Below are 25,339 nucleotides of genomic sequence, written 5' to 3'. Positions count from 1 at the left end.
TCATCCACCTCCATCCACCCTTTCCATCTCTTACATCCAGTCTTTTCCTGTCATTTGAGCTCTTCCTATTCCATTTTCCCTCCTTCCACCTCCTTTTTTTTTTTCCTTCTTTCATATTTTCTTCTTTTATTTCGTCTTCTGTCGGTAGATTCCAATAAGAAAACGTGTGGCAGTTTAGGGAGGACTATGGAAAAGAGTATTTGGTGATGAATATAGAGGAGGAGGAGAAGAAGAAGAAAAAGAAGAAGAAGAAGAAGAAGAAGGAAGAGGAGGAGGAAAAGGAGGAGGAGGAAATTTATTGGTTTTCCTTATATATTTAATTTGTTATTTTCCTCTTCAGTCAAACAGAAAAAAATAGCTTTGTTAACCTCCTTTCCTTCCTTCCTTCTTTGTCGTTGTTGCTGTTCTTATTCATCTCTTCCTCTACACTCTCCCTCTATGCGTGTCTCTCTCCTCTCCCTTCTGCCCACGCTACTGTCATCACAGGTGGCCATCAGGTAACACTCACGCCACCCCTCATTACTGACTCACCTGCTTACTCACCTGCCCCCCTCCCCCCCCTCCCCACGCGAGTACCAAGGAGAGGGGGGAGGGTGATAGTTTGTGGTGTTCTTTGTTCGTTAGAGTTTGATTAAGTTTTGTTTTATTTTTCCTTCTTTTTTTTTTTTTTTTTTTTTTTTTTGGGTGTTGGTGTTGTTATTTTTTTTGTTTTGTGTTTTTGTTTTCTTTCGTTTTCTTTTTTCTAAGGTTCTTTGTTCATTATTCTTATTTTTATATTTCTTCTTTATTTTTTCTTACTTGTATCTTCTTTTTGCTGTCTATTTTTACGTTCTTCTTGTTCTATATCCTCCTCCTCCTCCTCTTCCATCTCCTCCTCCTCTTCCATCATCACTTGCATTCCTCTTTCACTTGGTCCACAATGATTTATGAACACTCGGCCTGGAAATAGAAAGCACGTAGTAGTGTTCGGAGTTCTCCACAGATGGCGCCACTCGTCTTGGTCACTCGTAAATCTTGAGAGTTTTTCAGATTGAGCAAAAACTTCTTAACTGGAGGAGGAGGAGGAAGTGGGAGGATGGAAGAAAATGAAGTAGGAAATAAAGAAGGACGAATGGAGAGAAAAGAGAAAGAGAAAGACAGATAATGATAACACCAACAACAACAGTCTCTCTCTCTCTCTCTCTCTCTCTCTCTCTCTCTCTCTCTCTCTCTCTCTCTCTCTCTCTCTCTCTCTCTCTCTCAGCGAAACACAGCTAAATATCACCTGTGTTAGCTTACCTGTCTCAACTAATTAACCTACAACCCAAGATCTTACCTGCTTATCTCACCTTAGCACTAATTACTTACCTGCTACTTACCTGGGTGCGCGGGAACTCTTAATTACAGGTGAGAGAGAGAGAGAGAGAGAGAGAGAGAGAGAGAGAGAGAGAGAGTGTGTGTGTGTATGTGTGTCTGTGTTTGTGTTGTTTTCAGTTGAGTGTGATTTTCAATTGTGTTTATTTTTGTTTTTGCTAGTGTGGAGAAAGGAAGGAGGGAGGGAGGGAAGGAGGGAGGAAGGGAGGGAAGGGAAGGGAAGGAAGAATAGAAAGGTGAGGGAGGAAATGCAAGAATTGTAAAGGTAGAAAAATATTAATTGATTTTCTTCCTAATATCTCCTTCCTCCTCCTCCTCCTCCTCCTCTTCCTCCATTACGACAAAGCCACGAGTGAAATTATCAGATTTGTCGTTATCATTAAGGGGGAGGAGGGGGAGGAAGAGAGAAAAAGGGGATAAAGGGGAAGAAAAATTAGGATGGTATGTAAAGGGTTGAGGAGGAGGAGGAGGAGGTAAAGGTGGTGGTGGAGGTCATTATTTCCTCTTTTGTTTGGGAGATAATGGAGGAGGAGGAGGAGGAGGAGGAGGAGGAGGAGGAGGAGGAGGAGGAGGAGGAGGAGGAGGAGGAGGAGGAGGAGGAGGAGGAGGTGGAGGAGGAGGAAGCAGACGAAGAAAAGGAAGATCAGGAGGAGGAGAAAGAGGAGGAGGAGGAGAAACAGAAAAAAAAATAAGGTAAGAGGAGGAAATGGAAAAAAAAGGAGAAGAAAGAGGAGGATGAGGAGAGAGAAGGAGGAGAAGGAGAAGGATAAGGAGAAGGAGACGTGTGGCAGGTCATTACAAACATATTTTTTCTTCTTTGTGGACCAAATTATATTCACGCCAGAGACGGTCACGGCGAGGCAGGGAGTGATCGATAGTCTGGGAATAGATAGGCGGCGGCAGTGGTGGAGATGATGACACACACACACACACACACACAAACACACCATTTATTTATTTATTTTTCATTTATACCATGTGGGCTTTTCACGGGAATTTCTGGGCTAAAGGGGATAATTTTTTGTGGTACCTCCTATCTCAAAGCCCACCCGCTAGGAAAACGTTGCCCCGAGTGAGGAAGCCCAACCTACACTCGGACCGTGGACAGGATTCGAACCCGTGCACTTGGAAAGAACACAAACGCTATCATCCTCACGAGTTGTCACGCTTCATGAAAATCCTAGTTAGTTCTTTACAGTTTTCATCATTTTATCTCCTTCAGTACCATCACGCATTTCCATATTCATTCTGCTTGATATTTGCTTCTTTTATACAGCTTCACAAACACATGTGGGGGATTAGAATAGTGAAGACTCTAGCCATCAATCTTCTGATCTCCATAGACCCTTCCTAATGTCAATAAAATGTTCTAATCCTACCCAAATATCAAGGTCCTGTACTGAAGGGGTTAAAATGGTTTGCTTCTTATGTTTTCATCATTTTAACATTCCATAATCTTCTCTAACTTCTAAAACTTAACAAAATGGGTTTAGTTTCAAGTTTTCAATCGTTTAAGTCGATACAGCTTCCCCAAACTTCTCAAAATATATTTAGTTTCAAGTTTCTATTTCTCTAACTCACTTGTCTTCACGGAATTAATAGTGATAGTTGTTATTTTCTAGTTTTATATGTTTTTTTTTTTAGCTCTTTCAACATATTAACCTTCATAAAAACTTGGTTATATTTGAGTTTTTAAGTTTTACACCTTTTCAATTCTCTCGGTTCCGCAGACATGAAAAAAAGAACAGCAAAATTTTAAACATGACAGGTTAGTGGAATATAAAACTCCTGTGACTTCTTCCTCCTCCTCTTCCTCCTGTTCCTCTTCTTCCTCCTCTTCCTCTTCTCTTCCTCCTCCTCTTCTCTTCCTCCTCCTCTTCTCTTCCTCCTTCAGCAATAAAGAAATAAATAAAAGCAGAGGCAACCTGTAATAGAGACAACGATGACAATAATAATGAAATGATAATGATAATAAAGTGAAATTAGACTTTAATCTCCTCCTCCTCCTCCTCCTCCTCCTCCTCCTCCTCCTCCTCATGAGACTCGTGACAAAATTTAAACTTGAAATTACTGACATTGGAATTTTGTCACGAAGATTTATTGACATGCTAGACACACCTGTCTTCCTTTCCCACACCTGTCCTTCCCGCAGGTGTGTGTGTGTGTGTGTGTGTGTGTGTGTGTGTGTGTGTGTGTGTGAATGGCAGGTGTGTTATTAGTGTTTATTGTTGCTTTGAGTGTGTTGATGTGTGTGTTTGAGTGTTTGTGAGTTGAGTGAGTGAATGAGTTAGTTGAGGTTAGATGAGAAGAAATGAGTGAAGGGAAGGAATGATGAGAAAGTAAGGAATGATTGCATGAATGAAGGAAAGAAAAAAGATGACAGGAATAGAGGAAGGAAAAGGGAAGTGATGAATGACAACGGAATAAACGAATGAATAAAGAAACAAAGGGAAAAGTAAAGAAATAAAAGAAGAGAGGAAGAAAAAGAAAGAAAAGAAAGAAAGAAAGAAAGAAATGGAAAGGAAAACAATAAGAAAGACAGAAGGAAATTATTTGAAACGGAGAAAGCATAAAAAAAGGGAAAACCAGAGAAGAATAAAGAAATACATACATAACCAAAGAAAGAAAGAAGGAAAGGTAGAAAGAAAGAAAAAAAGAAAGAAAGAAAGAAAAGGAAAGAAAAAAAAATCTGAAACCATAACATGAATCTCGTGAGTTTTGTAGTTAGCAAGCGTTTACCGTTGTGTGTGTGTGTGTGTGTGTGTGTGTGTGTGTGTGTGTGTGTGTGTGTGTGTGTGTGTGTGTGTGTGTGTGTGTGTGTGTGTGTGTTAATGTGCGTGTGTGCGTGTGGGTTGATGCTCCGCTCCTCCTCTCTCCCCCCTCTACAACGAATAGACGCAGAGGAAGGGGAGGAGGGGGAAAGGGGTGGCCGTGCCCTCAGTTTTTTGTATAATTTCAGCAAAAAAAAAAAAAAGGAAATAAAGCAAAGTATACAAGGTCATTTCTTTTTTTATCAATTTGTCCTTGAATAATTTCCTTCCTTAGAGAGAGAGAGAGAGAGAGAGTCAGTGTTTCTATTATTTCCTATCTCTTCCTTCTTTGATACCAACAATAAAATAGAAAAAGAAAATAGAAAAAAAGCATAAAAAGAAAAATATTTGTGCATTTTTTTTTTCTTGGTGTTGTTTTCCAGTCTTCAATTTTCCTTGTTTTTCTTTTTTGTGTGTGTCTGTGTTTCCTTTCATTTGGTGTTGACTCGTGTATGTTTAGACCTTGGAAAGAAAAATTTGAAAAACAAGGAAAGAAATCGTGTTCGTAACAAGTTTACATTCATATATATATATATATATATATATATATATATATATATATATATATATATATATATAATAAGAAGAAATTGGAATAAAGAAACATTAATAAAACACACACACACACACACACACACACACACACACACACACACACACACACACACACACACACACACACACACATTGTTGTTGTTTTTTTTATGTCATTGATAAAGTTTTCCATTTCTTTTCATTCACACAAGTTGAAAAAAAATGGAGGGAAAAATAAAAGCTCAAAATATGGACCCAAAAATCCTAACCTTTTATTAATTTATTCATTCGCTTGTCAATTAAATTACTTCCATTCATTATTTACCTTTATATAATTATTTTACTTCTTTTATTTACTTTTTACATCACCATTTATTATTTTCACCAACTCTACATCACAATTTATTATTTTCACCAACTCTACACCACAAATTATTACTTTCACCAACTCTCCATCATAATTACCTTCACCAATTCTACATCACAAATTATTACTTTCACGATCTCTACATCAGAAATTATTACTTTCACCAACTCTCCATCACAAATTATTACTTTCACCAACTCCACACCACAATTTATTATACTCACCAACTCTCCATCACAGTTATTTTCACCAACTCATTCATATTCCATTTTTCTCACATACCACACTGTACTTACTTATTTTTAGCCACCACTCATCAAATCTTCAAAAAACACCTTTAATTATCACGTCAGGTGGCTTATAACTCACCTGGGCTGCCATAACACCTGTCTAATTAACCGTACAGGTGATGTATGCTTACCTGCGAGTCCTCACGTGTGTAATTAGCGATGTAACTGTGAGAGAAGTGTATTTATGGTGTATTTTAAGTGTGGAATTAGTGTACACTGGTTTACTGAGAGTGGGATGGCGTGTATTGAAAGAGGAAGGAGGGATGGATGTAGGGAAGGATAAAAGGATAGTTTAATATGAAGGAAGAGAGAAGGAAAGGATTGAAGGAAAGAAATGGGTACTAGTAATGAAAGGAGGGGAAAGTGAAGGAAGAGATGGAAGGAAGGAAGGAAAGAAGAGGGCACTGATAGAAACGGAAGGAAGGAAGGAAGGAAGGAAGGAGGAAGGAGGGAGAAAGAAGATAAGGATGTGTTTAGGAATGAAGGAAATGAGAGCAGTGGTGAAATGAAGGAAGAAGGAAAGAAGAAAGAAGAATGAAAGAGAGAAAAAAAGATAATTTGAAAGAAAAAAAACGTAAAACGACATATATTGAAAGAAAAAGGAATAAAGAAAAGACAAAGAATAAAAGTAAATAAAAAGATAAAACAGAAAAGAAAGAATAAAGAATAAAAGAATAAAAGAAAGAAAACCTTGTGTGCGCGTGCGTGCGTGTGCGTGTGTGTACGTGCGTGTGGTGGCGAGGGGCAGTAGGGAATTGTGTCTGCGTGTCTGTAGGTCGTGTCACAGAATAGGGTGTTGGATCTCACTATAAGGGGTTGAATTCTTTGTTTATAGGATATGATTCTTTGTATAAAGGTTTAGATTTTGAGAATAGGGGATCAAGAGAGAGAGAGAGAGAGAGAGAGAGAGAGAGAGAGAGAGAGAGATCAAAGTAAAATTAAAAAGTAAATAATCGTTTTTATTTTTAATTTTCTTTACTCTCTCTCTCTCTCTCTCTCTCTCTCTCTCTCTCTCTCTCTCTCTAAGCCTACCAGCCTGTTTTTATAGACCATCATGGCCTAACGAGAGAGAGAGAGAGAGAGAGAGAGAGAGAGAGAGAGAGAGAGAGAGAGAGAGAGAGAGAGAGAGAGAGAGAGAGAGAGAGAGAGAGAGAGAGAGACTAAGAGGAAAGAAGAGGAGGAAGAAGAGGAAGAGAATTTAGAATAAGGGATAAGGACAGAACGAGTTTAGATCACGCATGTTGATCACGTGACTGCCATCAGAAGGAAGTGGCGCATTGGGTGAGGCGTGCGTGCGTGTGTGTACGACTGTGTGGTGTGCGTGTGTGGGCGTGCGGGCGTGCGTGCGATAGGCGGATGTCACACGCCATTAAAGGAAAGGGCGGAAGTAAGGAAGGAGGAAGGAAAAGAGGAATGAAGAAAGGTAAGAGGGAAAGATGCAAGAGGGATAGAAAGGGATGGAGAGAAGGAGGAGGAGGAGAAAGAAGAAGAAGAAAGCAAGAAAAAAATAATGAATGAAGAAGGGAGGAAGGAATGGAAAGAGAGAAACAAGAAGAGGATAAGAATGAAAAATGGAAGAACATGAGAGAGGAATGGAATGAGAGACAGGGATAAGAATATAAGAGGAGGAAGAGGAGGAAGGGGAGGAGAAAGAAGACAGACTTAAGGTGAGGAGATGAAAGGAAAATAATAAAAGAAGGAAGAAAGAAACTGTAAGGAGGAAAAGAGGAAGATAAAGAAGGGTAGAACGAGATATCTTTGTGGGTTATCTTCCTTCTCCTTCTCCTCCTCCTCCTCCTCCTCCTCCTCCTCCTCCTCCTCCTCCTTCTCGTCATCTTTCTCTTTTTGCGACATCTGACGGTCACTGCCGGGAGTAATGATGATGACGATGATAACGATAGCAGTGTCTTGACCTCTATTGCCAAAATTTCTGAGGTCACCTGAGATATTTCCGGCTAGGTCATACTCTCTCTCTCTCTCTCTCTCTCTCTCTCTCTCTCTCTCTCTCTCTGGTAAAGCTTTGATCTAAGAAAGAAAAAATCAAATTGGAAAATATATACACGTAAATTTAAGATTGATATGTTTATTTTTCTCACGGTGATTTGTCAAGATCAGGTGGAAAAAAATTATTTGCAGGCAGGTTAACTGGGGAAATGTTTGAGCGTTTGCGCCCCCCTCCCCAACACACACACACACACACACACACACACACACACACACACACACACACACACACACACACACACACACGAAGAAAAAATATAAATAAGAAATAAAATAGCTTATAAAAACGTTCGTAAAAGCAAAACTAAGCACAAAATTGAGAGAAATCAAGAAATAACAATAATATAACCAACACCTCATCAAAGAAAACGGAGGAGCGTACCTGGCGTTTCAATGGTGGACTGAAGTAAAAGTAGGCGGACCGAAAGAGGAGGAGCTTAGAAGTAAGGCATTGTGGAGGTGGAGGAGGAGGCGGTGGAGCCATTCCCAGCTCAGAGTGGTGGCGGCTGGGACCAGTGGAGCACGTGAACCCCCTTCCACTCCCTCCACAGGCACGCGCACACCCACACACCTCCTCTCTTCCATATAACTAAAGTGGATAAGTCTTGTGGTGTTAGTTACAAAACCAGATCAGTATTTCTTAAGTGGATTTGAGTCTCTAAGTGGATATTGGTGAATTTTCAAAGTGGTGGTGGACGTGGTGGTGTGGCACAAAGGTGAGGGCGCTTCCAGGTACCAGTGGAGTTCAGAGCACCTGTGGACAATGAGGTGGAGTCGCCGCACGCAATTTCTGTTCTCCCACGCAATTTTTTTAAGGGGTTTTCGAAAGAGATTTTTTTTGGTGTGTGTGTGTGTGTGTGTGTGTGTGTGTGTGTGTGTGTGTGTGTGTGTGTGTGTGTGTCTGTTTAAGTGGTGGTGTTTTTCTCTATTTCTTGAGTGTGTTGAGTGCAAGTGTGAGATTTAATTGCTTTTGTTGTTGTTGGTGGTGGTGTTGGTGGTGGTAGTGGTGTTGTAGAAAGTGCGTATGCTGGTAAAGATCGAAAGTATAAGTGAGTGTATTCCTGTGGTGGTGGTGAGTGTGGTAGTGATGGTGGTGGTGGTGTTGTTGGCGGTGGTGGTGGTGGTGGTGGTGGTGGTGGACAAAAGTGAATTTATACATGAACATATATATACATTAACTCAAATACACACGGGACTATAACTTAACGTGTGTGTGTGTGTGTGTGTGTGTGTGTTTTATGGACGTGTACACAGAATTTCTTGAACGTGCAAACCAAGAAATCTTATCTTTCTGAATTATTATGCAATTAAGAATGTTTGATAACTAATAATACCTTCTAAATCTATGTAGCTTATCTATCTATCTATCTCTGCTTTTTTTTTATTTATCTATTAATTAATCTATGCAATCCTCTAAGTATCTACGAAAAAAAACTGCTTATCTGTAGATCTGTCTATCTATGTATCTATCTATTTACTTACTTACTATCTATCTATCTATCTATCTATCTATCTATCTATCTATCTGTCTGTCTGTCTATTTATTTATCTATCTTACTGTCAATATACTGTCCATATATCTATCTATCTGTCCAACAAACTCTATCTTTCTATCTATCTGCCTATCAAACTCTCTCTCTCTCTCTCTCTCTCTCTCTCTCTCTCTCTCTCTCTCTCTCTCTCTCTCTCTCTCTCTCTCTCTCTCTCTCTCTCTCTCTCTCTCTCTCAGCCTCCATCCTGAAAAACATTCATCAAAACTGAACATAATTCTACTCAAAATTAAGTCATCAATCAATCAATCAATCAACAATCAACATTACCTCACCACAGCAGAAGACTCATTACAACTACAGATAATCTCTTCACTCTCCTGATTTTTCTGTGACTTTCGACTTTTTCTGGAGACACTTCCTGGAAAATCTGCTACTTAATGATCAGAGGAAGTGAGGTAATAGGAACATGAGAGAGCTCTTCCTCCTCCTCCTCCTCCTCCTCCTCCTCCTCCTCCTCCTCTTCTTCTTCTTCTTCTTATTATTATTATTATTATTATTATTATTATTATTATTATTATTATTATTATTATTATTATTATTATTATTTCTCCTTCTCCTCCTCCTCCTCCTCCTCCTCTTCTTCTTCTTCTTCTTCTTCTTCTTCTTCTTCTTCTTCTTCTTCTTCTTCTTCTTCTTCTTCTTCTTCTTCTTCTTCTTCTTCTTCTTCTTCTTCTTCTTCTTCTTCTTCTTCTTCTTCTTCTTCTTCTTCTTCTTCTTCTTCTTCTTCTTCTTCTTCTTCTTCTTCTTCTTCTTCTTCTTCTTCTTCTTCTTCTTCTTCTTCTTCCTCCTCCTCCTCCAGTAAATAGTTTCGAAAAGGCGTGATTTTCGTGGCTAAAAGATATAAAAATAAGAACGCACGCACGCACGAACGCAGAGAGACTGACAGAAGCAGGCAGACAGACAGACATACATACAGACAGACAAGGCACATTTTCTTTAGATGGGGGTAAATAATTAAAGAAAATGGATTGAGTGAAACTTGAATTTTGGCCTTTAATCTTAATCTTACGAAAATTGATAGTTTGTTTTTTCTTTTCTTTTTTTTTTTTTTTTTTTTTTTTTTTTTGCTTTATAGAGATAGAGTGAGTAATGAAAGAAAATGGAGAGAGGGAAACAATAAACGATTTGCTCTTTTCCTTTAAGATTTTACGGAATTTCTTAAGTTTTCCTGTTTTTTTTTCCTTTCTCAGAATTTTTTAAGATTGAGAAAAGATGAAACTTATTTTTTATGCTCTTTTCCTTTTAATTATCACTATTTTTCCAGTTTTTTCCCTTTCAGAATTTTTAAAGATTGAGAAAAGATGAAACTAATTTTTTTTAAAGATAGAGAGTAATGAAAGAAAATGGAGAGAGGGAAACAATAAACGATTTGCTCTTTTCCTTTAAGATTTTACGGAATTTCTTAAGTTTTCCTGTTTTTTTTTCCTTTCTCAGAATTTTTAAAGATTGAAAGAAAATATGAAACAGAATTTTTTTGCTCTTGTCCTTAATTAATCGGAAATACTCAAAGTTTCACATAATTTTCCTCTTTTTTCCTTTCTTTCCCTTTTATCAGAATATTTAAGACTTAGAGTAAGAAAATAAAAAAAAAAAAAAGAAAACGGGAAGCGGAAATCAGAGACCTTTCCTTTTTATATTTACGTCTTTTGGAATCAAGAAAGTTTTATATTTTTCTCTTTTTTTCTCTTTTTTTTTCTTTCATTATTAATCCAACATGAGTCACACCCGCATAGAAACACCCCCCCCTCTCCCTCCCTAGTTATGGTTACGATGGTGAGAGAGAGAGAGAGAGAGAGAGAGAGAGAGAGAGAGAGAGAGAGAGAGAAATGGATGGAAAAAGAGGGGGTTAGCAAGCTTGTTGGGGGGGGAGGGGTTAGTGGCTTAAGCCGTGTCGTGACTGGGTTAATGTGTCTTGGCTTAAGTCTTATGGCGTTACTTAAATTATTGTCGCCGCTAAATTTAAGGCTTTTTTTTTTCTGGTTGTGGTGGTGGTGGTGGTGGTGGTGGTAGGTGTGGTTGATGGTAGTGATAATAGTGGTGGTGGTGGTGGTGGTGTAGTTGTTGTTGTTGTGGTGGTGGTGGTGGTGGTGTCTGTGGTAGGGGTGGTGGTGATGGTGGTGGTAGTGATAGTAGTAGTGGTGGTGGTGGTGGTGGTGGGTTTGGCCTCTTTTGTGGTGTCTCTGTAGCAGGTTAGGTTAGGTTAGGTTGGGTTAAATTAGGTTAAGTTAGATTAAGTTAGTGTTATTTTAGTTGGGATTATATTATTTTTTGTTGGGTTAGATTAGGTAAAGTTAGATTAGGTAAAGTTAGATTAGGTAAAGTTAGCTTAGATTACATTATTTTCTTTTATTTTCCTTTAGATGGAATAACATAATTTTTCTTGGGTTGGGTTAGGTCAAGTTAGGTCAGGTTAGGTTAAGTTCATTTTGTTTTATTTTTATTGAAATTACATTGTTCTTCGTTGGGTTAAGTTAGGCAAAGTTTGGTTAGGTCAGCTTTAGGTGGGTTTCATTTGAGTTACATTAAGTTAATTTTATTTTATTATAGTTAAAATTACATTACTTTTGGGGGTTAGGTTAGGAACAGTTAGGTTGAATTAGGTTAGGTTAGGTTAAGTTACTTTTATTTTTACTTTTGTTGGGGTTATATTGTTTGTTGTGTTAGGTTAGGTTAAGTTAGGATGGCTGACATTAGGTTATATTGAGTTAGTTTAAGTTATTTTATTTATTATTATTATTATTATTCATTTGTTAGTTAAAGTCACTTATATTACCTCACATTATATTAACTTAACTTCCCATCTTCCCATCCTCATGTCCTCCCCAATTTCTCCCCTAGTTTCCTTAGAGACCCCAAGGTAATATTTCCCCTCTCCCTCACTTCTCCCTATCTGTATGTGTGTTTGTGTGTCCCCTTATCTGTGTGTGTGTGTGTGTGTGTGTGTGTGTGTGTGTGTGTGTGTGTGTGTGTGTGTGTGTGTGTGTGTGCGCCCCTTACCTGCAGGAATTTTCTCAGGTATCACGAAAACTTCCGATTACTAAAGAACTGAGGCGTAGTTAGCAGTGTTGGGGGTTGAAGGGAGGTGGGGAAGGGGAGGAGGGGGAAGGAGGGAAGGAGGTCGCAGAGTTTGTAATATTTGTACCTCTCTCTCTCTCTCTCTCTCTCTCTCTCTCTCTCTCTCTCTCTCTCTCTCTCTCTCTCTCTCTCTCTCTCTCTCTCTCTCTCTCTCTCTCTCTCTCTCTCTCGTGTTATCTGACTAATTAAGGACAATACCTGAGTGATACCTTCAGTGTTGGGGAGTCGACGCGGTGTTTAGGGCAATCATACCATATGTGTCTTCTTCATCTTGTCTCTCAGCCTTGCCAGACAGACAGACGAAAGAGATTAACTAATGACCAGCTTTTCACTATAGATTATGCAGGCAAACTGAGAGAAATGACACTTATCTTTTAATTATAAGTTTTACTCGTGGACAGATAGACAGACAGACAGACAGACAGACATCACCTATTCATTCTCGTGTTTTTATTATTCATCTCATTAGTGGTTAGACAGACAGACAGACAGACAGACAGACAGGTATATCAGTAAATCATTCAGTCATTCGTCTCTTTCATTATCATCATTAATATCATCAATTTTAATCATGACATACCAAGATAAGATACTGATGATTGATAAGTAATTTTATACAAGGGATAGACAGAGAGACAGACAGACAGACAGACAACTAAATCATTCCATCGCTAATCTTCAACTTCAATCTGCAAGAGAAAGAAGACTCAAATACCTTCCATTCATCTCCATTCACCTCCAGTCTAATCCACGCCACCCTCGTTTATAAATCTATGCAAAATTCCAAACTTCCTTTCTATCATGCGAAGTTATCAGGACTTATTAGAGACAGACACACAGACACACAGACACATATTCACTTCCACTCATACAATTTCATCATTTTAAGCGGGACGATGAATAGACACGTACAAACATATACACAGAAAATGAACACACACACACACACACACACACACAGTCACATCTTCACTGAGACAGACAGCGAGCGATAGACAGGAGAGGGAAGCACATTCCTCACCTTGATACCAGCTTGCTATTCCTCACGGGTCATACGGAGCAGGGCCGCCAGTCAGTCACGGACCTTCATCGGGGAGTGTCACGCATCCCCCTTCTCCTCCTCTCCTACTTTGATGCACACCTTTCTCTCTCTCTCTCTCTCTCTCTCTCTCTCTCTCTCTCTCTCTCTCTCTCTCTCTCTCTCTCATCAATTTTCTTTTTCCTCGTCATTTTATCACTTTAATTTAACCACCTGATGAAAAATAACATTAGATACACAAAGAGATGTGTACGACAGGTAAATACACACACACACACACACACACACACACACACACACACACACACACACACACACACACACACACACACACACACACAGGCCTAAACTAACAGTATAAAAACAGAAATAGGAATAAAACCCACTGTCTTTTGTGCCTATGAATTGTTTGCATATTCCGCCTCGCCACATGACACAATTATTATTCTACGTTTTATATCATTTCGATGTCGTGTCTTTTCTCTTTCAGTTTTTCCCTTATCCATCTCCGCCTCAACACAATCCTCGTAGTAATTTTTGACTTACCTTCCTGCTGTCGCCTTTAGAATCTTGTATGTTTAGTGGGGGTTTTTTCGCTTTTTTTTTTTTAATGTTCTTGTCATTTTGAAGTCGTGTCTTTTTCATTTTGTTCTCATCCATCTCCACCTCAACACAATCCTCATTTATTTTTAGACTTGCTTCCAACTGTCGCCTTTACAATCTTGAATGTTTATTGTCTATTTTTTATTCACTTTTTTTTATGTTCTCGTCATTCGTAGTCATGTCTTTTTCATTTTTTCTCATCCATCTCCGCCTCAACACAATCCTCGAGGTAATTTTAGACTTACCTTCCAACTGTCGCCTTTACAATCTCGTATGTTGAGTTTTTCTTCTTCTTTGTCACTTTTTTTAACGTCCTTGGCCGGGTTCGCATATGTAAAAATAATAATAATAATAATAATAATAATGATAATCGTAAAGTGGAAAGAAGTTTAGATTCCAAGATAAAGAATTCCTTAGACAAATTTCTCTTATAGATGTGAGGGGAGGAGGGTGAGTGAGGGAAGGTAGTCGAAATAGTAGGGAGAGGGAGAGGGGATAGAGAAGGGGAGGGGGTTGACATGCAAATACCTCCCTCTTAATAAAAAAAAAAAAAACAGAGAGGAGAAAAAAAAGAGGGGAAATTAATTATAGTTGGCTGGGTAAACACACACACTAACACACACACACACAAAAACAAACAAGATGGCGGCCCAATAAAAGATGAAGAGGGCATAAAGAAGATAATGATAATAACCACAACAGCCTGACCATTACGAGACGCTTCGAGACAACGAGACGAGACCTGAGACAGCGAGACACTTCCGCCAGGGTTGAGGGAGGTCATGGAGGAGGAGGACGAGGAGGAGGAGGAGGAAGTGCTAAGAAGTCCTCCTATATTTTTTCTTTCTTTTCCTCATTCTTTTTCTCTTTATTCTTGTTCTTCGTTTCTTTTCTTCTCTTTTTCTCATTATTCTCTCTTCGTCTATCTTCTCCATTTTTTCTCTTTATTCTCTTTTCCTTTCTTTTCTCCTCTTATTTCCTCTTTTACGCATTTGTCCTTATTCTCTCTTCCTCTTTCTCTTCTCCATTTTCTTTTCTCTTATTCTTTTTCTTTATTTCTTCCTTTCTTTTCTCCTCTTATTCCTTATTTTACTCTTTTGACCTCATTCTCTTTTCCTCTTTCTCTTCTCCATTTTCTATTTTTTCTTCTTTTTCTCTATTCTCTTTTTCCTTTCTTTTCTCCTCTGATTCCTTCTTTTATCTTTTCTTCTTATTCTCTCTTCCTGTTTTTTTTATTGAGAATCTCCTTATCTCTCTCTCTCTCTCTCTCTCTCTCTCTCTCTCTCTCTCTCTCTCTCTCTCTCTCTCTCTCTCTCTCTCTCTCTCTCTCTGGTTTTCCTTCCCTCCTACTTTTTCTCCTTCCTTCCTTCCTTCCTTCCTTCCTTCCTTCCTTCGTTCTTCTTATTAATTTCCTCCTTTCCTTCTCTCATTCTTTATCTGGAGAATGAGAAGAAGATGATGATGGAGAAGAAGGCTTTGTTATCACCCTCCTCCTCCTCCTCCTCCTCCTCCTCCTCCTCCTGGAAGCATTAAATTTATTCAGCTTAACAAAGCGCAGGATAAGAGGAGACCTAATCCAAGTTTTCAAAATTTTTCAGGGATACAACAACCTTGATGTCAATAAATATTTTACTATTGATCATTCCACCATAACAAGAAATAATGGATTTAAAATTACACCAAAACGCTTTAAAACCCACGAGGCAAAGCACTTTTTCTTTAATAGAATAGTTAACATTTGGAATAAGCTTCCTTCTGAAATAGTAAACAGTACTTCCATTGCATCATTCAAAAACAAAATTGATAAATATTTAAAGAATAACCCCCAACAAGCTCTCTTCTTGTCTGAATAATTAAACATGATACTATATTAACTTTATAGATAGATATGTAGAGTTCACCGTAGGGTGAATAATAGAATCTCCTTTCATCCTTTCCTGTGAAAATTCCATGTCAGTTTTTCCATACTGCATGGTACTTTTCAAGCTATTTTCCATGCCAGCGAAAGCTGGAGGGAGTGGTGGGTGGGGAGGAGCCTTCTCCTGTACTGTCCTGTCTCTCTTATCTGTAGCCAGTTAGAAGTAGTTACCAAACAGCCTCGAAAGGACCAACAGGTCTGTTGCTGTTTGGCTTTCCTTTGTATTCCTTTGTATTCTCCTCCTCTTTTCCTCATTTCCCCTTCCCTCCTTCCTCTGCTCTCTCTCCCTCTACTCCCCCTCCTTCCCTCTCCCTCTCCCTTTCCCTTTCCCTCTCCCTCTCCCTCTCCCCCTCTCCCTCTCTTATGCGAAGGTCATTTCTTGGCACGGAGAGAAAAAATGACAAATTGTGTCACTATTATTAGAGAAAGTCAAAAAGGTTGTGGTATGCAAAGGTCATGAGAGAGAGAGAGAGAGAGAGAGAGAGAGAGAGAGAGAGAGAGAGAGAGCCGAATCTACCTCTAATTGAAAGATATTGACTAATTACGTGGAAATTTTGAGGGTAATATGTGGAAGTGCCCCATCACGTATTTCAGTTGTAAAAATGCAATAAAGAAAACGATAAGTAGAAAAAAGAAAAATAGGAAAACAAATCCACCACAGTTTGAAATAGAAAAAAGAAATAAAAGAAAAGAAAAGAAAAGAAAAAGAAAAGAAATTGTCCCACCAGTAATTGAAAGAGAGAAAAATTAGAATGATGAGAAAATAATGAACATAACTACAATAATAATAATAATAATAATAATAATAATAATGATAATCTGTTACAGCGCCACATTAATAAGTGACAAAAATAACATAGAGAAGAGGAAGGAATTGGATCTGATGAACAAAAGGGAATCGAAGCGTGTACAGAGTGAGATGGACAAGTGACTAACGATTCCTTCACCTACAATCACTGAAGAGGAAGAAGAAAAAGACGAAAAAAAAGAAGATAAAATGTGTGACTAGCTTTTCTAATTTCTATGCTTCGTTTTCATTACCTCGACCTCAAAGAACAAGAATAACAAAAATAACAAACCTCACACAAATTAAAAGAAAAGACCATGAAATAAAGGAAAAGAAAGATAAAATAACAGAACAAGAAGATAAGGAAAAAAAATACACAAGAAAAGGAAACCCAAATTAAGTTAACCTAACCTAACCTAACTCAGTCTAACTCAAAACCTAACCTAAATTAACTTGACCCAGCCCTACACAAACTTAACCTAGCTTAACCCAACCCTACCCAAACCTAACCTAACTTAACCTAATCGAACGTAACCTAACTCAATCCAAACCAAATTAATCTAACCAAACCCAGCCCTACACATACCTAACCTAGCTTAACCCAACCCTACCCAAACCTAACCTAACCTAACCTAACCAAACCCAGCCCTACACATACCTAACCTCAGCTAACCTAATCGAAAGTAACCTAACTCAATCCAAACCTAACCTAACCTAACTTAACCTAACCTGTTCCATCACACCTCCTTCACCGCCTCCTTCAGTCCCTCCCTCAGCCAAGAACACGACAGAAGAGGACCCATTGGAACACACGACCCTCCACTCACTGACCTTCAAGAACCCATCCCTGACCTGACCTCACGTGACCTATGGGTTGATGAGGTGAAGAGTGACACTTTCTTCCCCCTTTACTGGGTTCCGATCTCCTTCCTGCGAGCGTCGATCCTTCAATAAACTCTTCGATTCCTTCTATCTCCAGTCAATTATCGAAGTCTCTGAAGTTCCGTTTTCTTTGATAGATTTTCATAATTTTTGTATTTTTCGGTGCCTAGATTAGTGTTCCGTTTTCTTTCTTTGTTTTGAAGTCCTGTATTTTCTTGAGTTTTCCGCCAATAAGGATCCTTCAAGATGGATTCCTTCAGTGGGTTTCAGGACGCCGTGAAGAGAGTCCTTCATACACAAAACTCCTTCACAAACTTTGGAAAGAACAGTAAGTAGAAATAGAAGAGATTTTACGTAATACACACACACACACACACACACACACACACACACACACACACACACACACACACACACACACACACACACACACACACACACACACACTCTCTCTCTCTCTCTCTCTCTCTCTCTCTCTCTCTCTCTCTCTCTCTCTCTCTCTCTCTCTCTCTCTCTCTCTCTCTCTCTCTCTCTCTCTCTCTCTCTCTCTCTCTCTCTCTCTCTCTCTCTCGAGACTTGTATTAATTCTCCACCCTTTCATTAAAGTTATATTTATTGCAAGTTGTAATATTATTTTGGTTTTCTTTGTAATTTTATGTTTTATCAATGTTTGGCTGGAAAGTTACGTGTGTGTGTGTGTGTGTGTGAGAGAGAGAGAGAGAGAGAGAGAGAGAGAGAGAGAGAGAGAGAGAGAGAGAGAGAGAGGAAAAGGAACAGGAGAATAAAGAGGGGAAAACACAATACTGAAACTAAAAAAGAATTGGAAGAGGAGGAGGAGAAGGAGGAAGTGAAGGAGGAGGAGGAGGAGGAGGAGGAGGAGAAGGAGGAGGAGAAGAAAAATAAATAGAACAATATCCCCTTAGTGTAAGAAGTAAAATAAGAAGAGGAGAGAGAAAATAACAAAATAACACGAGGGATTAGAACAGGAAGAACAGGAAGGAGGATAACAAGGAAGCAGGTTAAGAACAAGAATGAAGACAAATCACGAATGAAAGGAAGAGAGAGAGAGAGAGAGAGAGAGAGAGAGAGAGAGAGAGAGAGAGAGAGAGAGAGAAGTAAAAGAACCGTAATGTCACTACCACGACACACTGTCCTAGAGAAGAGGGAGGAGGAAGAGGAAGAAGAAGAAAGATAGGACGAAGAAGAGGAAGGAGGAGGAGGAGGAGGAGGAGGAGGAGGAGGAGGAGGAGGAGGAGGAGGAGGAGGAGGAGGAGGAGGAGGAGGAGGAGGAGGAGGAGGAGGAGGAGGAGGAGGAGGAGGAGGAGGAGGAGGAGGAGGAGGAGGAGGAAAAAAATATTCTATTACCACCACCACCACCAACAACAAAGCAGACAAAGGACGAAATGCACCACCACCACCACCACCACCACCACCACCACAACCCCTCAGCTTAACGATCGAAAGCTTAAACCACACCAGTTACCGTCACTCAGCATTACCTTCACGACCCAGGCAAACCAAGACAGTGAAGACAACACAAGACAACACTAGACAAGACAAGGCAAGGCAACACAACACAAGACAAGGCAAGGCAAGGCAACACAACACAAGACAAGGCAAGACAAGGCAAGACAAGGCAAGCAAGACAAGACAAGACAAGACAAGACAAGGCAAGGCAAGGCAAGGCAAGACAAGGCAAGGCAAGGCAAGGCAAGACAAGACAAGAGAGAGAGAGAGGCAAAACAAGATAGGCAATCACTAAGGAAATCCAGAGAGAGAGAGAGAGAGAGAGAGAGAGAGAGAGAATCAGTAGATATTAACACGCGTGACACTGGCTAACATGAACAGAACACACCTCATGAACTACACCGCCATTAGCATGTGTAGGTGAGAGATACACCGAGTAAGGAGGAGGAGGAGGAGGAGGAGGAGGAGGAATTGGGGTGGATGATAGATTAAGGCTCACACTGTTAAGATTGCATGATAGTGATGATATATATATGATAGAGAGAGAGAGAGAGAGAGAGAGAGAGAGAGAGAGAGAGAGAGAGACCTACCTACCTACCTACCGAGCTGCCCACCTGCCCACCTTGATGTCTTAACGAGGCAGGTGAAGCTATGCAGAATCTAAGGTAATTTACAGGTAACGCCTTGTCATAATGAAGCAATTACCTTAAAATTACCTTCAGATTACCTTAAAATCGTGCATCCGCTTCGTTCCTCACCTGTTTTTTTTTTCTATTTTTTTTCCAGGAATCTTCGTTGATCAAGTTTTTTTTTCTTTTTTTTTTTCTTCGTCAATCAATTTTTTTTATCTTTTTTTTTGGGGTCGTTTTAAAATCTTTCGTGAGTTAAGAGTACAGCAGATAACCTCTCTCTCTCTCTCTCTCTCTCTCTCTCTCTCTCTCTCTCTCTCTCTCTCTCTCTCTCTCTCTCTCTCTCTCTCTCTCTCTCTCTCTCTCTCTCTCTCTCTCTCTCTCTCTCTCTCTCTCTCTCTCTCCCCCTTCACATTGTAACAACTTAATTATTATAAAAAGAAAGATATAGAAAGAGGAGGAGGAGAAAGAAGAAGAAGAGGAAGAGGAGGAGGAGGAGAAACAGATATCCGGTACGACAAGTAGCAAAAAGAAAAGTGAGAGAGACGAGGATTAAAGAAACAAGAAATAAAAGAGAGAAGAGAACAAAAAAGGTGAGAAAGACAAGAACGACAAAAAAACGACGAAAAACAAGAAGAGGAGAAGAAAAAAAGAGTATGAACGAAAGGAGAGAGAGAGAGAGAGAGAGAGAGAGAGAGAGAGAGAGAGAGAGAGTACAGAAGGTGAACACCCAATAGAAGTTATGTTCACTTACCTGGAAAACACGAAAGATTCATTACCACCACCACCATCACCACCCACCACCACCACCACCACCACCACCACCACCACCAGCAACAGGAAAGCAAAGAAACACGTAGACAACAGACTAACGAATAGCGAAGCAACATGCGAAGGTAAACAGACACATGGCAAGTTATTTAAGAGCAACGCAGAATCACCTGAAATTAACCTTGATAGCGGAACCTCTCACCTGGACGGGCCCGGAGGAAGGACTTGTTCAAAATACGTATAGAAATAGTGTCCAGAAAATAAGAAGAGGAAGATGGCGGATGGAAGGATGAAGACTTAGTGAAATGTTTTGAAAAGTCAGCGAAAATAAGTGAAATGAGGACAACACAATACGTAGCGAGAAAAATAGTGAATGAGAGAGAGAGAGAGAGAGAGAGAGAGAGAGAGAGAGAGAGAGAGAGTAATGATTAAAAATTTTATAAGTGGAAGGAAAATCATGAGGTGGAGTATGAGGAGGGAGAGAAAGGTCAGGAGAAGTGGGGAAAAAGATACGAAGAGGAGGAGGAGGAAGAAGAAGAAGAGGAATAGGAAGAAGAAGAGGCGGAGAAGGAGGAGGAAGAGGAGGAGGAGGAGGAGGAGGAGGAACAAGAGGAGGTGGTGGAAGAGGAACATAAAATTTCAGTGGGGGGAGTGTGTCTAACTTTTCTCCTTCGTGATTCGTGGCAGTTTGAAGCGACAGTGGCGTGTGTTGCTTGCTGGCTGTAAATTGCAGTAGACACAACCACACACACACACACACACACACACACACACACACACACACACACACACACACACACACACACACACACACACACACACACACACACACATAAGCACACGCATGCACATAAAGGGGTAAAGAAAAAAAGTTAATTGCGTTTTCGTGAACAAGACTCAGGGCAGGTGAACCAAATACAGGTAACATGCGAGAGATTTACCTGGTGTGTGTGTGTGTGTGTGTGTGTGTGTGTGTGTGTGTGTGTGTGTGTGAGTTGTTAAAGTTTCCTTATGTGTTTTTTTTTATTTAATTACTTGATTTCTTATATTTTTTCTTGTGTTTGTTATTTGTTATTCACTTCATTTTCTCCTTCCTCGTAAAGTCTCGTTGCGATGATTCAGATTGTTGTATTTATTTTTTCCTCACATTCCTTCGTGTTATGCTCTTGTTTTGTACTTATGTGTAATTTTGTTGATAAGGTAATGAGTACTTGATTCTTTTATAAGTATCACCTTCTACTACTCATTCTTCTTCCACATCCTCATCCTTATCTTTTTTTCTATATCCTTGTTTTCTTTTTATTTGCCTCCTCTTTTTTTTGACCTCCTTCTTTTTCTACCTCGTCCTATTGTTTTTTCTACCTCCTCTTCTCTTTTCTGCCTTTCTTCATTTTTTTCTATCACCTCCTTCTCTTCTTTTTTTCTTCTTTCTCTCCTTTTTTCTACCTCCTTTTTCTTTTTCTACCTCCTCCTTTTCTTTTTCTACATTCTCCTTTTCTTTTAAACCACAAAAAACACACAAATAGAAATTCTCAACATACATACCCACCTACACCCACCCACACACACACCCACACACACACACACACACACACACACACACACACACACACACACACACACACACACACACACACACACACACACCAAACACTTAACATTCTCACCTCACCACCTTCAGAAACACTTCAGCAGAACCTCCAGCATGCACAGAACCTCGTACGTCAGGGAAGGCAGGAGCAGCAAGAACAGGACCGCCCAGTATTCGTGCCTCCCTCTGCAGACTTGCCCGCTAAGCCCATGAAGAAGAGCAGTTTTCAGAAAGCAGTGAGGAGGGTTGTGCAGACGCAGGCCATCTCGGAGGTGGATGTGCGGGCGGCTAAGAGTGAGTATTGACGCGTCTGTGGGTGTCTAGAGAGCTTGTGGGTGAGTGTGGGTGTTTGGGTGATTGTTTAGGGGTATAACTATGCGTCTGAGGAGGCGTTATTGGGTGTGTGTGGGTGTGTGTGGGTGGGTTTCTTGTAGTGTGGTTGTGAGTGGGTGTATAGAGGTTGTGGGTGTGTGTGTGTGGGTTTAGGTGAGTTTGTCGGTGTATTGGTGGGCATAGATGGGTTTTTGGGGCTGTAAGTGTGTGTGAAGGAGTCTGTGGATGTGTGTGGGTTGGTTTGTTGGGCTGTAAGTGTGTGTGCAGGGTCTGTCGATATGTGGGTGAGAGTGGGTGGATTTCTAGAGTTGTTAGTGTGTGTGGGTGAGTTTGTTGGTCTGTACCTGTGTGTGTGGAGGCGTCTGTGAGTGTGTGGGTGTGTGTGTGGGTGAGCTTCTAGGACAGTGGGTGTGTATGGGTTGGTCTGTAAAGCAATGGGTATGCTGTGGGTGGGTTTGGCTTCGTTTTGGATGTCTTTGTACTCGTAACATGCCGTGGATGTTTCGGTGTGTGACTAAAGGTCCTGCCATTTTCTGTTAAGTCTACGGTGAAAGTTTGCCACGTTTAAGTTAGTCTGCGTTGGGAGTTTGCCATATTTTAAGTGAGAAATAACTACTACTTTTACTACTACTAAATCAATCACTCTTTATATATCCTAGTATCATTATTATTATTAACGTCCATTCTACTCCTCCTCCCCCTCTTTCTCCTCCTTCTCCTCCCTCTAATGACAAAAATGCGTGTCTATTTAAGAGAGCCGATCGAATTGCCGGAGTCTACCCTTGCAACCTTCCATTTTCTTTGTCACCGCCACTCGATGTGATGCTCTTTTGTTACGCATGGACACTGCCTTTGTGGTGGTGAGGGGGGGGGGTGATAGCGCCTTTCTCTCTCTCTCTCTCTCTCTCTCTCTCTCTCTCTCTCTCTCTCTCTCTCTCTCTCTCTCTCTCTCTCTCTCTCTCTCTCTCTCTCTCTCTCTAGAAAACGGTAAATTTCAGGATTGACTTTACTGACTTGCCAGGCGCTCCGTGACCTTTAGAGAAAACGGAAAGAAAACCAGGAATTTCAGGAGTCGCTTTACCATGTCGAGAGAGAGAGAGAGAGAGAGAGAGAGAGAGAGAATAATTGTTGGCTTATTATCTCACATTTGCATCTGATTTTCTCTCACGTGCCCAAACACCATTAGACTTCTTGGTATTAAAAGATATATTTACGACACAGACACACACACACACACACACACACACACACACACACACACACACACAGAAAGGCAGACACACTAACCCACATGTGTCACTGGGCTACACGCGCGCACACACACACCAGCATCACCATCATCATCATAATTTCTCATCATCATCACAGCTGTTCTGATTTGTCACTCTTATGGGTGTCGTGTTTAAATGATTTCGTATTTGTTGTTGTTGTTGTTATTGTTGTTGTTGTTGTTGTTGTTGTTGTTGTTGTTGTTGTTGATGTTGCCGTAGGGACAAAAATGTTTAAGAGAGGAAAGAACATTATATTCCTGTTGTTTTGAACTGTTGAATAGTCACATTCTCTCTCTCTCTCTCTCTCTCTCTCTCTCTCTCTCTCTCTCTCTCTCTCTCTCTCTCTCTCTCTCTCTCTCTCTCTCTCTCTCTCTCTCTCTCTCTCTCTCTCATACCATTGTTAGTTTTTTACCAAGACTCCTGTGATCAAACTTCATAAAAGCGGCGGTGGACCTGTCTCTCGGTGTCTTAGCCCCGGAGAGAGGTTGATCGCCTTGTGTGGTGGCGGCGCGAGGAACGTGACTTGCGTGCCTTCCCAGCTCACGCAGCAAAGTCACTACTGTGGCTTTGCGCAAATTCCGTAATCGTTAGCATGTGGTTTGTGATGATGTTGAATCTTGTGTGTCAGTTGAATGATGACTGAAAAATGAGCAGTTCTTTTTGTCTCTCTCTCTCTCTCTCTCTCTCTCTCTCTCTCTCTCTCTCTCTCTCTCTCTCTCTCTCTCTCTCTCTCTCTCTCTCTCTCTGGCCCCAGTGCAAAATAGTGACAATAAACATCAATACTATTTATTTTGATGTGTTTCCGTAATTACAGACTTATTTGTTTATTTATTTATTTATTTTTGATCTTAAATTAGCAGCGATCATGACGTGACAGATCTATTCATTCATTCATTCAGTTCATTCATTCTGCGTCATTGCTTATTAAGTCTCGCAAAATTCCAAGCCACACTTTCTCTAATCAAGGAAGTCAATGTCAAAAGAAAAAAAAAAAGGGGGAGATTAAACTGTGATAAATGGATAAGGTGTAAATAAATAAAGGAATTAATGAACAAATATATGGATTGAGAACATGGAATTAGAAGGATGATAGACGAAAGAGAAAATGGAAACTAGATAGAGAAAAACAGAGTAAGATAGAATAGAAAGAGAGAGAGAGAGAGAGAGAGAGAGAGAGAGAGAGAGAGAGAGAGAGAGAGAGAGAGAGAGAGAGAGAGAGAGAGAGAGAGAGAGAGAGAGAGAGAGAGAGAGAGGGGGCAAGATATAACGCCACAGCAAAAGAGGAAGGAGAAAGTGAAAATCATATTCGCCAGTACATAAAGATCAGATTAGCGTCTCGTCCCTACCTCATCTCCTCCTTGTCCCCACCTCCTCCTCCTCCTCCTCCTCCTCCTCCTCCTCCTCCTCCTCCTCCCCACTGGTTCAGGTGAAGGACAGTTAATAATCCAGTTTAATGCAGGTGAGGCGAGACACGGGACGCAAATAGCCAGATGCACCCGGAAAGAAGAGACCGTTTGATTAAATTGTCTCTCTCTCTCTCTCTCTCTCTCTCTCTCTCTCTCTCTCTCTCTCTCTCTCTCTCTCTCTCTCTCTCTCATTGTTTTGCTGATAAGACTATTTTTGTATTTTTCTTTTTTTTGTCATGGATATTATTAGGAACGTTTTTTACTTTCTTCTCCTTTCTTTTTGTTTTTCTTTCTTCTTCTTCTTCTTCTTCTTCTTCTTCTTCTTCTTCTTCTTCTTCTTCTTCTTCTTCTTCTTCTTCTTCTTCTTCTTCTTCTTCTTCTTCTTCTTCTTCTTCTCTTCTCCTCCTCCTCCTCCTCCTCCTCCTCCTCCTCCTTCATCCTTCTTTTTTTCTGAACATAGTCTTAATTCATCCCATTAATCAACCACTTCGTCTTATCAATAGGAAAAATATACCAACAGATAGCGATTAATTCGGTCACCTGTGAACACCTGAACTCAACACCTGGTGGGGAAAAGAGAAAGAAATCAAATCAAACCAAACCAAAACAAAATGAAATAGATAATAACAAAAACACGCATTCTCAAAGTAATAACA

The 25,339-nt window shown here is 40.1% G+C and overlaps 1 protein-coding gene across 2 annotated transcripts in view; it reads left to right on the top strand.

The window, feature by feature from the left end:
- The window catches only part of LOC123519643 (inactive ubiquitin carboxyl-terminal hydrolase MINDY-4B-like), a 66,703-nt gene that overhangs the window by 15,627 nt on the left and 25,737 nt on the right, over window positions 1-25,339 (top strand). Inside the window, exon 3 of one of the 2 annotated variants that reach the window (XM_045281098.1) lies at window positions 21,764-21,967. The exons of the other annotated variant lie outside the window; for it this stretch is intronic. Coding sequence (XP_045137033.1) covers window positions 21,764-21,967 — 204 coding nt within the window. The remainder of the gene's footprint in view (window positions 1-21,763; window positions 21,968-25,339) is intronic. 2 annotated transcript variants of the gene reach the window in all.

This window comes from Portunus trituberculatus, chromosome 45 (assembly GCF_017591435.1).
Source record: "Portunus trituberculatus isolate SZX2019 chromosome 45, ASM1759143v1, whole genome shotgun sequence".
In the NCBI taxonomy this organism is placed as follows: Eukaryota; Metazoa; Arthropoda; class Malacostraca; order Decapoda; family Portunidae; genus Portunus; species Portunus trituberculatus.
Note: the sequence above shows the minus strand (reverse complement) of the source record. Positions and strands in the feature narration are given on the sequence as shown.